The 14,684-nt window shown below is 37.3% G+C and overlaps 1 protein-coding gene across 1 annotated transcript in view; it reads left to right on the forward strand.

The window, feature by feature from the left end:
- The window catches only part of SENP5 (SUMO1/sentrin specific peptidase 5), a 46,222-nt gene that overhangs the window by 27,638 nt on the left and 3,900 nt on the right, over positions 1 to 14,684 (forward strand). Inside the window, exons 6-9 of the mRNA XM_010834350.1 lie at positions 2,800 to 2,877; positions 9,775 to 9,912; positions 12,804 to 12,887; positions 14,281 to 14,331. Of these exons, the coding sequence (XP_010832652.1) occupies positions 2,800 to 2,877; positions 9,775 to 9,912; positions 12,804 to 12,887; positions 14,281 to 14,331 (351 nt within the window). The remainder of the gene's footprint in view (positions 1 to 2,799; positions 2,878 to 9,774; positions 9,913 to 12,803; positions 12,888 to 14,280; positions 14,332 to 14,684) is intronic.

Below are 14,684 nucleotides of genomic sequence, written 5' to 3' on the forward strand. Positions count from 1 at the left end.
TACCGACTCTATGGACGTGAGTCTGAGTGAACTCCAGGAGTTGGTGATGGACAGGGAGGCCTGGCGTGCTGTGATTCATGGGGTCGCAAAGAGTTGGACACGACTGAGCGACTGAACTGAACTGAAGGCTCCAGGGTTCTCAAGACAGATGTGCATCAGAATCCTCAGATACCAGATTGCTGAGCCCACTCTCATAGTTTCTGCTTTATTAAGCCTTGAGTGGGGCCTGAGAATTTGTATTTTAACAAGTTCCCAGGTGATACTTACACTGCTGGTCTGATGGCCACATCCTGAGAACCACAGCACTAACGGGAGCAGTTTTATCGCAAGTGAGTCAAAGTTACTGAGTAAACGCTAGAAGACCATAGTATGTTTACTCTCTCTGGTGAGCTGATAGTCATTTATAAGCCAGAATTTTGAAAAGGCCAAGGATGCAGAACATGATGCGCCATATGACTAATTTTTTCAGTGTTAGCAGTGACCTTTTTATAGTTACTATTGGGCTTCCCTGATAGCTCAGTTGGTAAAGAATCCACCTGCAATGCAGGAGACCCTGGTTCAATTCCTGGGTCAGGAAGATCCCCTGGAGAAGGGCAGGCTACCCACTCCAGACTTCTGGCCTAGAGAATTCCATGGAAAGTCCATGGGGTCCCAAAGAGTCCGACACGACTAAGCCACTTTCACTTTCATGACTATCAGTTCAGTCGCTCAGTTGTGTCTGACTCTTTGTGACCCCATGAATTGCAGCATGCCAGGCCCCCCTGTCCATCACCAACTCCCTGAGTTCATCCAAACTCATGTCCATCGAGTTGGTGATGCCATCCAGCCATCTCATCCTCTGTCATCCCCTTCTCCTCCTGCCCCCAATCCCTCCCAGCATCAGGGTCTTTTCCAAGGGGTCAACTCTTCGCATGAGGTGGCCAAAGTACTGGAGGTTCAGCCTCAGCATCATTCCTTCCAAAGAAATCCCAGGGCTGATCTCCTTTAGAATGGACTGGTTGGATCTCCTTGCAGTCCAAGGGACTCTCAAGAGTCTTCTCCAACACCACAGTTCAAAAGCATCAATTCTTCGGCACTCAGCTTTCTTCACAGTCCAACTCTCACATCCATACATGACCACTGGAAAAACCATAGCCTTGACTAGATGGACCTTTGTTGGCAAAGTAATGTCTCTGCTTTTCAGTATGCTATCTAGGTTGGTCATAACTTTTCTTCCAAGGAGCAAGTGTCTTTTAATTTCATGGCTGCAATCACCATCTGCAGTGATTTTGGAGCCCCAAAAAATAAAGTCTGACACTGTTTCCACTGTTTCCCCATCTATTTCCCATGAAGTGATAGGACCAGATGCCATGACCTTCGTTTTCTGAATGTTGAGTTTTAAGCCAACTTTTTCACTCTCCTCTTTCACCTTCATCAAGAGGCTTTTTAGTTCCTCTTCACTTTCTGCCATAAGGGTGGTGTCATCTGCATATCTGAGGTTATTGATATTTCTCCTGGCAACCTTGATTCTAGCTTGTGCTTCTTTCAGCCCAGCCTTTCTCATGATGTACTCTGCATAGAAGTTAAATAAGCAGGGTTACGATATACAGCCTTGATGTACTCCTTTTCCTATTTGGAACCAGTCTGTTGTTCCATGTCCAGTTCTAACTGTTGCTTCCTGACCTGCATATAGGTTTCTGAAGAGGCAGGTCAGGTGGTCTGGTATTCCCATCTCTTTCAGAATTTCCCACAGTTTATTGTGATCCACACAGTCAAAGGCTTTGGCATAGTCAATAAAGCAGAAATAGATGTTTTTCTGGAACTCTCTTCCTTTTTCTATGATCCAGCAGATGTTGGCAATTTGATCTCTGGTTCTTCTGCCTTTTCTAAAACCAGCTTGAACTGGTTTGAACTTGGAAGGGCATGGTTCATGTATTGCTGAAGCCTGGCTTGGAGAATTTTGAGCATTACTTTACTAGCGTGTGAGATGAGTGCAATTGTGCAGTAGTTTGAGCATTCTTTGGCATTGCCTTTCTTTGGATTGGAATGAAAACTGACGTTTTCCAGACCTGTGACCACTGCTGAGTTTTCCAAATTTGCTGGCATATTGAGTGCAGCACTTTCACAGCATTATCTTTCAAGATTTGAAATAGCTCAACTGGAATTCCATCACCTCCACTAGCTTTGTTCATAGTGATGCTTTCTAAGGCCCACTTGACTTCACATTCCAGGATGTCTGGCTCTAGGTGAGTGATCACACCATCATGATTATCTGGGTCGTGAAGATCTTTTTTGTACAGTTCTTCTGTGTATTCTTGCCACCTCTTCTTAATATCTTCTGCTTCTGTTAGGTCCATACCATTTCTATCCTTTATCGAGCCCATCTTTGCATGAAATGTTCCTTTGGTATCTCTGATTTTCTTGAAGAGATGACTATAGAAGTCTCCAAATCCACATTCCTCAAATGGGATTAGTTTTGTACTTCCCAGCCCTTGAGTTCAAGGTAACTGTTACCTTATTCTTTCAACTTTATCACCTGATTTGACAAGATTTATCAGATTGTTTCTTTACTTGATTGGATTCAGGTCATCTGTTTATTGCCCCAGTCCAGTTCTGATAAGAGACCACATCTGTAAGGTCATTCTAATGAAAATTTGAAATAGTCTTCTGTGAACTGCTGTAATGTATGTTTTTGTCATTATTTTTAAGAAAAAAGTTTTCCTCATTTTTCGGTCTTACATTCAGGGATTTTTAAATTTCCCTTTTAAGTCCTGACACAGCCTATATAATCTTGAGTGCTTGTATTTGATGTCTTTCTAGGTTCACTTCTTCAACAGCTTTTTTCATAGACAGCTGGTTACCAAAGGATATAATGGAGTAAAAAGATGGACTAAAAAGGTATTTACTTTATTTCTTTTTTATTCTAAATTTGAAGTGCAGATGAAGCTGTCTTTACTGCCAGTATGATATATAGTAGAAACAGGCCCATTAACTATTATATCTTTTAAATCTTTTTGTTTGAAGGATGAGACACTAGTAAAATTTCTGAATTTATCCAGTTGATTGGAATCTGCTAGAACATAGAGCACTGGATTGGAAGTTAAAGGTTCTGACACTGTTATTAGCTGGCTGTCCAACTTAGATAAGGTTAATTTGGGCTTCAGATTGCTTATTTATAAAAACAAAATGATAAAGCAATCCCTAAGGTTCTTTCCAACCTTAATATCTCTCTTTATTCATTGACTGTGTCAGAAACATTATTTTAAAAGCCTATTTATGTTCTATTTTTGATATTAAGTCTTAGGTAATTATGGGTGTAAACTATTTTTGCAAAGTACAAACAGCTGATTGAACATTGCTAGGTAGGTTTTTTGTACAAGGCATCATCAGTAGTGCTATTATGCTGGTAGAAGCATGGGAGAAGAAAGAATAGCCGGAACGCAGAGACCAAAGAAGAGTGTCATGAAGTGAATCTGATTCAGAGATGCAGGGCCTTGTGGTCTACATTTTAAATTTTATCCTAAATGTGTAAGAATCTACTGAAGGGTTTTAGGTGATGACATCCAATTTGTATTTTGCTCTAAGTGGCACTGAAGATGGATGAACGTGGGAGCAAAGTTGATGTGAGTAGGAGGCCACTGCATATTAAGTGTACTTTAAATTACAATAGTAGAAGAGATGGGAGTTGTACACAAATACGAGTGTGACCTAGGAAGTAAATTAACAGGGGGGCTGGTGCACTGGGACGACCCAGAGGGATGGTATGGGGAGGGAGGAGGGTTCAGGATGGGGAACACATGTATACCTGTGGTGGATTCATTTCGATATTTGGCAAAACCAATACAATATTGTAAAGTTTAAAAATAAAATAAAAAAAATAGTAATAAATTAACAGGACTTGGTGATGAGTAGGTTATGAGGGATGAAGAAGAGGAATTGTGAAAGATGACTTCCGAGCATGTAACTTGTGCCACTAGATGGGCTGTGGTGGTGTTTATATTAGCAAAATTGAGGACAGCTAATTAGTAGGGGATTGGTCAACTGAAAAATATATGTCCGAGATTTCCTTGGTGATCCAGTGGCTAAGACTCTGGGCTCCCAATGCAGGGTCCTGGGTTTGATCCCTGTCAGGGAACTAGATCCATCCCACATGCTCCAACAGAGATCGCAAGTGCCACAATTAAGACCTGGTGCAGCCAAATAAATAAATAAAAGTAAATATAAAATATATATAAATAAACATATGTATATACATCCATATAATAGGATGCTACTTAACCAGGAGAAGTTACGTAGCTGAGGAAAGATGATCATGTGTAGTATGGAGTAGAGAAAGGTTAGACAGGTATATCTTGAAGGTATTGTTGGTTTGGTTCCAGCCACGGCAATAAAGTGAATATTGCAAAAAAGGGAGTCACCAGATTTTTTTTGTTTTCCCAGTGCATATAAAAGTTGTTTACACAATAGTCCCTTATGTTTGCAACAGTATTATGCATAAAAAAAACAATGTGCATACCTTAATTAAAAGTACCTTTTTGCTAAAAAAAAAAAAAAAAATGCTAACCATCCCCTGAGCCTGAGTGAGTTAGAGCAGTAATATCAAAGATCACTGATCATGAATAACTATAATGAATATAATAACAATGAAAAAATTTGAAATATTGCAAGAATTACCAGAATGTGGCAAAGAGACATGAAGTAAACAAATGTTGGAAAAATGGTGCCAATAGGCTTTATCTATGCAGGGTTGCCATAAATCTTTAATTTATAAAATATGCAATATCTGCACAGTACAGTAAAACAAGGTATGTTTTGTAAATAGCATGGAAAATTTTCTGAATAATAAATGACATGAAATTGAAGGAATAAAGCCAAGTATAATTCAGTGTCATTTCATTAAATAGAATAAATTAAATTGTTCCATCCCTTGGACTCTCTCAGATTGGATTAAATCAGAAAATCCAACTATATGCATGTATAAGAAACAAACATAAAATAATATGAAAAAACTTGAAAGTAAAGTGACAGGTACTAAGCAAATGCAAACCAAAAAAGAAAGAAGTGGCAGTGGCAAGCAAAAAGGAGGAACAGCAGTATTAACAGCAGATGAGGTAGAATTTAGGGTAAAAAGTACACTGTGATAAAATTTTAGTACACAGGAGATATAACAGTGATTACAAAAGCAAGGAGACGTTGGTAAACAGTGATATTGAGAGACCTCTTTCATGGTTGGACAAATCTAGCAGATAAAAAATAAGATCATATATAAAAAATACAACCAGTGTTTTTGGTTTAATAGATTTATACTAGATCTTTATACCCTCAAAAAATTATTCTTATATCCAAGAAACATTTGTAAAAATTGATTATGTACTTGGCCAAAATTATTACATATACTATTCCTTAACCACAGTTCAATCAAATTAAAAATAAATAATAAAAGGTCTAAAAAAAATCTTTAAAATTTTCACACATATACACATTACTTGATATAACCCTTGGGTCTAAAAGAAAATAGATTATACAGTAAAGGACAGAAAAGGGAACACAATCTTAGCAGCCACTATGGAATAAAATGAAATCTCTTTTGAGAAAAAAAATAATAGTCATAAATGCCATTATTATTCAAGAAAAAAGGAAAAATAGAAGAATTAAGTACTTACTGAGTTTGATTACATTAAGAAAAATTATGGAGCAACCAAGAATTTGGAATGCAACAAATAGTGAAACAATGAAAGTACAAAGAAAATTCACAGCGGAATTTTAAAAAATTTATCTCAAAGCACCAGAGTCCATTCTGTGTGTACAACTTAAAACTCTGATGATATAAAAGAAAAATGAATTAATTCAACTGTATAAAAAGATAAACAGTAAACTGGGAAAAACATTTGATTTTTATGTCAAATATTTGATATCAAATGTATATTTATATCAAATATCAAAGAACTATTTTTTAAATATATAAGTGCTTCTACACATCAGTTAGAAAACAACCTCACCAACTCAATAGAAAAATGAGTGAATGATATGAATGAAAAGTATTGTAAACAAGTCCTTGAGCTCTGGATATGTCTTCTGTCAAATCTATACTTTTTATTGTTTTGTCTCAGTCTCTAACTTTTCTCCTTATTTCTTTAATATGCGTTTTGATGAATAGAGACTTTTATTTTTACGAAATCTAATTTACCATACTCTTTTCTTTTATAGTCTTGCTTTCTATATCTGGTCTAAGAAATATTTGCCTCATATATTTTCTTCTAACAGCTTTATAGTTTTAGGTTTTACATTTTCATCTCTGGTGCATCTCAGTTTTTGTGTAATCATAAGGTAGGGATCAAGATTTTTCTTACCCCTCCATATGGTTGGACGGCATCACCGACTCAATGGACATGGGTTTGGGTGGACTGCGGGAGTTGGTGATGGACGGGGAGGCCTGGCGTGCTGCGGACGTGGCTGAACTGAACTGATGCATATCCAGTTGTTTCAGTGGCGTTTCCTGAAAAGACTTGTCTTTCCCATTTTAATTGCTTTGGCATCTTTGTAGAAAGTTGATTGGCCATATATGTGTGGGCCTATTTCTGGACTTTATGTTCTTTTGCACTGACCTCTTTGTTCTTACGCTAATACCACACTGTCTTGATCACTGTCTTTACAGTTTGTCTTAAAATCAGTGTAAATGGCCATGTTTAGCCTTCTTTTTCAGATAGCTTTGGCAATTCTAGGTCCTTTCACATTCTCATCAAAATTTCAGAATCAGTTTGTCAATCTCTACTTTTAAAAAACTTGCTGGGTTATGATTGGGATTGTGTTTAATCTGTACGTTCATTTGGAGACAATGGAGGCCTTAACAGTATTGTCTTTCAGTCTATAAACGTATATTTTCCATTTATTTGGATCTTTAATTTTTTTCAGCAATATTTTTTAAATCTTAGTGTACAGATCTTGCACCTAAATGTATCATAGGTATTTCATATTTCTGAAACTGCTATAAACAGAATTTTAAAAATGTTATTTTTCAATTATTTGCAGTTAGTATAGAGAAATACAGTTGATTTCTCTGTATTGACCTTGTATCCTGTGACTTGTCAAACTCACTTACTGATTGTAGATTTTTGTAGATTCATGAGATTTTCATAAATGATTATGTCAACAGGTAGTGACTGTTTTATTTCTTCCTTTCCAAACTGTATGCCATCTTTTTCTTGCTTGATTGCACTGGCTAGGACTTCCAGTACATTGTTGAATAAAAGTAATGAGGGAAGACACCTTTGCCTTGGAAAGAAAGAATTCAGTTTTTCACTGCTATTTATGATGTCATTTGTAGGTTTTTTATAGATACTCTTTATCAAGTTAAGGCGGAGAAGTCAATGGCACCCCACTCCAGTACTCCTACCTGGAAAATCCCATGGACAGAGGAGCCTGGTTGGCTGCATTCCATGGGGTTGCTAAGAGTCGGATATGACTGAGCGACTTCACTTTCACTTTTCGCTTTCATGCATTGGAGAAGGAAATGGCAGCCCACTCCAGTGTTCTTGCCTGGAGAACCCCAGGGACGGGGGAGCCTGGTGGGCTGCCGTCTATGGGGTCTCACAGAGTCGGACACGACTGAAGTGACTTAGCAGCAGCATCAAGTTAAGGAAGAGACCTCCTATTTGTGGTTTGCTGACAGCTTTTAATCATAGATGTTAAGTTTTGTCAAATGCTTTCCCTGTATCTAAGAGATGGTGCTATGTTTTTTCATCTTTATCCCATTAATGGGATTCAGACTGAAGGAGCAGCACCTAATCTTGAGACATGTCCGTCTTAGAGCCACATGATGGTTCTTGAAGCTTCAGCTTGGTCATGATATAAATTCACTTCTCTTTACCATGCATAGGTTAAAGCAAAGCATGTGACTACCTTTCTCCCCCTGGGAGGGGCAGCGAAGCCACATGGCAGTAGGTAGTTCTTCTGTATAATCCTCTTACAGGGAACTGAAAGTGTTAGTTGCTCAACCATGTCTGTGTCTGACTCTGCAACCCCATGGACTGTAGCCTTCCAGGCTCCTCTGTCCACAGGATTCTCTGGCAAGAATACTGGAGTGGGTTGCCATTCCCTTCTCTAGGGTATCTTCCTGAACCAGGGATCGAATCTGGATCTCCTGCACTGTAGGCAGATTCTTTACCGTTTGAGCCTCCCTCTTATAGGGAGGACAACAAATAATTGATATCAATAATATATCCACACATATCATTCTTAATTATATGTAATAAGGTTGTGTGTGTGTGTGTGTGAAAATTAATACATTAAAGAAGAAAAAGATCTGGAAAGATGTAAACTGAAGTGTATCTTTTTATCTGTACTTTGTAATTTTTATTTTAAAATTGCTTTATAATTTTCTTTTTAAGAAAAATGTAAATTTGGTCTCATTTAATACTGTATTTTAAATATGATTCCTTGTTTTAGATACTCAGAATTTTTGAGCCAGAAAGGACCAGTTGTCTGTCCTGTTTAATATTTCCTGTCCACCTTACTTCCCAGATTTATGGATACAGAAACTTTGCAGAAGTGCTTTGTTCCAAGGTCATGTAAACTAGTGGAAGATTCTTCTAGAGCAGGACATTATCTGAATATCAGAAAGCAAAGAAGGCTTGAGAAATAGTTGCTAAGAATCTAGTTTAAAATAGTCTTATAATTGTTTTAATTCAAGGAATCACTCCAGTACTCTTGCCTGGAAAACCCCACCAACGGAGGAGCCTGGCAGTCCATGGGGTCGCAAAGGGTTGGACACGACTGAGTGACTTCACTTTCACTTTTCACTTTCATGCATTGGAGAAGGAAATGGCAACCCACTCCAGTGTTCTTGCCTGGAGAATCTCGGGGACGGGGGAGCCTGGTGGGCTGCCGTCTATGGGGTCGCACAGAGTCGGACACGACTGAAGTGACTTAGCAGCAGCAAGGAATCACTAAAACACTCTTAAAAACACCTGAAAAAAAAATCCATTCATCCTTCTATAAAATGTCTAATGAATACCTACTTCTTTATCATCCAGTCCACAACTAGGATTTTAAGTGGTATAGTGAATGCTTCTAGATTTTAAAGCACATGTATTAGGATATGAAGCGTGAATTGGGATATAAAGGACATATAAATAATTATCAAGGATATTTTTCTCAATTTCGACAACTGAGAGATCCAAGGTAGTGATAATGATAACAGCTAAGATTTATTGGCTACATATAATGGTTAAGCATACTTAGTGCACTTTACATGTATTGTCACTCTCAACAAATTCATAAAGTGGATACTATTGTTATCTGTAGTTTATAATTGAGGAAATCAAGGAACAAAGAATCTATGCAAATTACCAAAGTCTTCTAACCACAGAGCTACAATTTGAACTTGACCAGACTTACTATACTGAATCTCTAAAAGAAGGCTAAAAGAAGGTTATGCTGTTTTCTAATACCACAATTCCTTCCTAGATAGGAATTGATTCTAGGTCAAATATGTATATAAGAAAATTATTTAAGCTTAAAAATAAGTTAAATCATGTTAGGTAGTTAATAAGCACAGATTAGCAGGTTAAGTGGAAAACAGTGCTTTCTGTACCTTCAGTTTCCTTATTGTTGTGTATTTTAGCTTACTAGTTATAAACATGGGCTTTAGATTAAGATCTGGCTTCAAATTCTGGCTTCACTTCCTAGATTTTTGACCTTGGGCAGGTGAAGGGTTAGTAAATGGAAACTGCTGTTTCTTGTTGGTTTGGAAAGCCCATGGTGATGGCTACATTTCTTTTATTTTTTCTTGATCAGGTGGATTTATTTAAAAAGAGTCTTCTGTTGATCCCTATTCACCTGGAAGTCCACTGGTCTCTCATTACTGTGACACTCTCTAATCGAATTATTTCATTTTATGATTCCCAAGGCATTCATTTTAAGTTTTGTGTAGAGGTAAGTTAATATACTCCCCCACTCCTTTTTTCCTATTCATTTTGTCATTGACCAAATGGTATCTCAGCTCTAGGATAGAACAGCAGAATTCAGTACCACAGGTGATCAGTTCCTGTCATGACATGTCAACATGTTGGCAGAGAAATGGACTATAAGAGGAACCTCCAGATGGGAAGAGGTAGCAGTCCAGGATCTGGATCCCTCTCTGAGATACCTGCCCTATTTGGATTTCATCAGATTTTTTTTCAGTCATTCCCTTTAAACTACATTTTGAATATGGGTAGAAATCATTTTCTGGGACTTCCCTGGTGGTCCGGCAGTTAAGACTGCATGCTTCCACTGCAAGGGGCACAGGTTTGATCCCTTAGGAAACTAAGATCCTGCATGCTGTGAGGTGCAGCCAAAAAGAAAAAACAAAACGGAAATCATTTTCTTGGTTTCTCCTAGAGCTAAAATTGGTTTGTATCTTCAAAATAACTTCTGTAGAATGAATCATAGCCAAGAGAATCAGCTGGCAAAATATTAGAGTTCAACTAATAAGAGTTCAACAAGATGGCAGGATACAAAGCAAGAAAAATCAGTGTGTTTCCTGATTTTCCTGCACTAGCAAGAGCTAGTTAGAAAATGTAAACAGATTTCATTTTTAAAAGCAAAAAGAGGTGAATTACCCAGGAATATACCCTAACAAAAAAGGAGACATTCTTTGAGATGAAAACTCTAACGTATATAAAGGAAATCTGAATAGATGGAAAGATAGGCACACTCAATATTAGGAGATTAATTCTCCCTGAACTAATATAAACCAATTTTTGTCCTAATCAGTTTCTCAGAAGGATTTTGAATGAAACCTGATAAACTCATCCTAGAATTTATATTGCAGAATTCATGTCATGACAGCTAAAGTAGTTTTGAAGTAGAAAAAAACTGAAAGAAGGAATACTTGGTCTACTAGTTGTCAAACCATATCACAAAGTTTTAATAATTAAAACTTTTAATTATATTGGTTAGGAGTAGACAAGTAGATTGGTGGAACAACATGGAGAATCTAGGAATAACTCATGTATATGTGGGAACTTAGTATATGATAAAGTTGAGGAAGGACAAGCTATTTGATGTACGCCTTGGGAAAGTTAGCTATTTGGAAAAGTAAAATACAAATTCTGTTTCATACTATTCATATATAAGAAAAACAAATTCCAGATGGAATAATGATCTAAATATAAAACATAAAACTATGAAAGTTAGACTAAAATATAGATGTTATGTTCTCAGAATATGAAAAGCCTTCTTATCCAGAACCAAAAAAGCAAGACTATATCATAATTTGAAACTTACATGTCACAGTTAAAAGGGATTGACTTGGAGAACATGTTACTGACATATATAAGTCACTTTCTAGAATATTAAAAGAACTACAAATGAGTAAAAAAAGATCTAAGAAATGGACAAAGGATAAAATAAGTAATTTTTAGGGAAAATGCCAGTAGCTGTTAAACCCATGGAGAGATGCTCACCAGAAAATGGGAAATGTATTGCAGTCAGTGGGGTTGCAAAGAGTCAGTCACGACCTAGTGAATGTACAACAACAAATTAAAATTGCCTCAGGGTTCCATTTTTTTGCCTATTGTGTTAGGAAAAGTTTGATGGTACTAAAATGGGTGTAAGGAAATAGGCATTCTCATATTTTCTGGTGGAGTGTATAAATTAATACAGCCGTTTGGGGAATAACTGCAGTTCTAGTTGCTTCTAAGTGCCTTTCAAGTAAAAAAGATGCATATCCTATTACAAACTAGTTCTGTTTCTTGGTATATACTCCATAAAAGTGCCTGTGTATGCACCAAGAATGGGGCACACACCAGGGTGTTCATTGCAGCATTATTGATAATAGTGAAAAATCAAAATGAACTAAACTTAGCTCTATCTACAGAATAGCTAAATAGATACACTGTTATATATTCACAATATTAAACAGACCATAGCAGTTACAGAATATAGTAATGGGTTGGCCAAAAAGTTCACTTGGATTTTTCCGTACCATCTTACAGAAATACCTAACTTTTTGGCCAACCCAACAGATCTTTGCGTCTTAACAGGGAAAGATTTACAAGACCTACTGAGTTTGAAAAGGCAAGTTGCAGAATGATACAATATATAGGGAAAAAATACGAATACAGACATACACTTGTGTACATACACATGTACATACACATTTCTCCTCCACCTTCAGAGGGTTAATTTAATTCATGTAACCTCTGACTCCACTCTTACAAGAAGATAGGCAGAGAAAGATATGCACAAAGAGGTGGAGGGGGTAGGGGAAAAGTATAAACTCCAATAGGCTTTGTCTTGGGAGAGATTTCAGCATTGGACTTGACTGTATTTAGTATCCAGGATGAGTTTAAATAATATAACTTTCTAGAAACTGAGTGATACTTTTACCTGCAGCCCTCATAAATATGGAATATATCTAAGGCTAGAATGTTTAAATTTAGTTTCAGTTATTAATGATTTCTGCCATGGATTCCTTCTCTCTGTTAAGCATTGGCAGTAATTAAGACATTCTTTTTGTTTTGCCAGTATTTAATTTTAAGTTTCAAATTCACCAAGCTGACTTATTCCTGGAAAAGGCTGACCATCTTATTAAAAAGGTCTAATTAAAACATATACCAGTGTCCACAGTCTTAAGTGCATATAGTATAGAAGGTCTGAGTCCTTCAGTCTATAAAGTGAAAAAGGTCTGAAGTCAAGTTCCAGCTCTAAACTCTTTAATGCAATCTCTGCCCAGTGGTGGGGCCACAGCCTCCTCTTTTGCTTCTATCTGCTGTGGGCAGGTTCCATTTTTCACCAACTGATGGAACACAGCATCTGTGTTGTGGTTTCTTTTTAACCAGAATATAAGAAAGTATTTGCTGACTGAAGCCAGAGAAAAAAATAGACCTGAATTTCTTCAGGGTTGGCAGACTGCTGTTACAAAGGTAAGTAAGTGATAAAAAATGAAAACCCAGGCATGTCAAGGGGCTGAAATTATCTAAGGGGTGGGTGTTTTTAAATGCATATGAAGACTGATCATGAAGATAACCAAAGGAGAGTCTGGAGGCTGCAGGGAGGCAGCTCAGAATAAACCTCAGTTCAGTATTCATCATCTGGCTGCCCAGTTTCCCGCTGCTTGCTGGAGCAAGTAAATTCAGTCATTTCATCCCTGGGGCAGCTTCTGATGATATAGTTGCTCTGTTGAAAAAAAAGACATCTGCTGCTTGCCTCATGGCTCTTATTTCCAGATGATTCATATAGACCCAGAGAAATACTGACATGACTATTTTGGATTCACCAAGGGAGCAAGTGCACTGGGCTGCTTTCCAGGCATTTGGGGAAGACAAGTGGCTTGAGAGCTTCAGTTCTGAACAGTCTAGAAGCAGCACTATGTTTAGCCGTAGACAGTAAAGCTGTGTATGGGGCAGAGTAAGCAGGCCTACCCTCTTAACTCTGTCACAGATACCAGGGTCTTGCATTTTATGGGGCACTGCTTTGTTTTCCCGGTGTTTTTATATGTATGATCTCATTTGATCCTTATAATCTGAGGTTAGGCAAGTCACTTAGGAGTAAGAAGCATCTCTGACCTTCCCCAAAGTTCATCAAAACCATTGACCATTAGGTCCTTGAACTCAGGTCTATTTGGATCAATGACACAATGTGAAAGAAGCAGAGTCTTGAAATAAACCTTTAACTCAAACCAAAGGGACAAGGTTTATGCATTTATCCTTGAACTAAATGCTAACTTTTAAACTTACGTTTTGTGTTTTAAATACCCTAGTTTATTAGTTGAAAGCAGAATTGCTCTTGTGAATATTCTGAACTTACCCAACAGTATATCCAGGTGTTCCCCTAAATTTAATCAGGATGTTTCAACACTTCCAGGCAGAATATAGTAACCAGTTCTTTGGAAAACATTCTGTTTACCTTTACAGTGTCTTTAAAAGAATAGGACAGAGTTGTGAAATACGAGATGAAGAGTGAAGACTGCCAAACAGCGTTTAGTACTAAGTATTCAGAGTCCAGGTCTGCGTTCTCTGAGTCACGATTCCATTTTGATTCCATAGTCAGTGAACTGATAGCAAAAATGATTATCCATGGAAGTTTTAAAATAGGATTTTTGACTTCCCATTTCTCATGTTTAGGCAAACATGTTTCTCATGTTTAAGTTACTGATTGATAGCTCTTTTCATGCGACCAGGTGCCTCCATAAACTCAAAACACTTTGTAAAGCAGAGGTATATACCAGCTGTCTTGGACACAAGTTTCCTGCAGCTTTTCTTATCTGACAGGGAACACTTGATTTTGTTTTAATAATTGTTTTGTTTTTCCCCTTAGTGTATTCCACAACAGAAAAACGATAGTGACTGTGGAGTATTTGTGCTCCAGGTAAAGAATTTTTTTTTTTTGTATTTACAATTTATAAACTTGTTGGGTTTAGAGAAGAGAAGGGGGATCCCTCTGATGTGTGCATGGTACTACATACAGGTAACAGAACACTCCTCCCAAACCTATGTCACTGAAAAGCAGTAGTTCTTGCATTTTCATATATTATCATTAGGAAGAACCACCTTCTAAGGCTGAGGATAAATGGTATCACCCGTGTATTATCAGAGGTTATTGGCAAGCCACATTGGAGACTGACCTGAATTGGTCCTGTCATACACTCTTGGCATTTGTAGAATTAACTATATTTTTTTAACCACTGGCAAGTAGTCTTTTACCACAGAGTAAAAACGAAC

This window comes from Bison bison, unplaced genomic scaffold (assembly GCF_000754665.1).
Source record: "Bison bison bison isolate TAMUID 2011002044 unplaced genomic scaffold, Bison_UMD1.0 scf7180017864032, whole genome shotgun sequence".
NCBI lineage: Eukaryota > Metazoa > Chordata > Mammalia > Artiodactyla > Bovidae > Bison > Bison bison.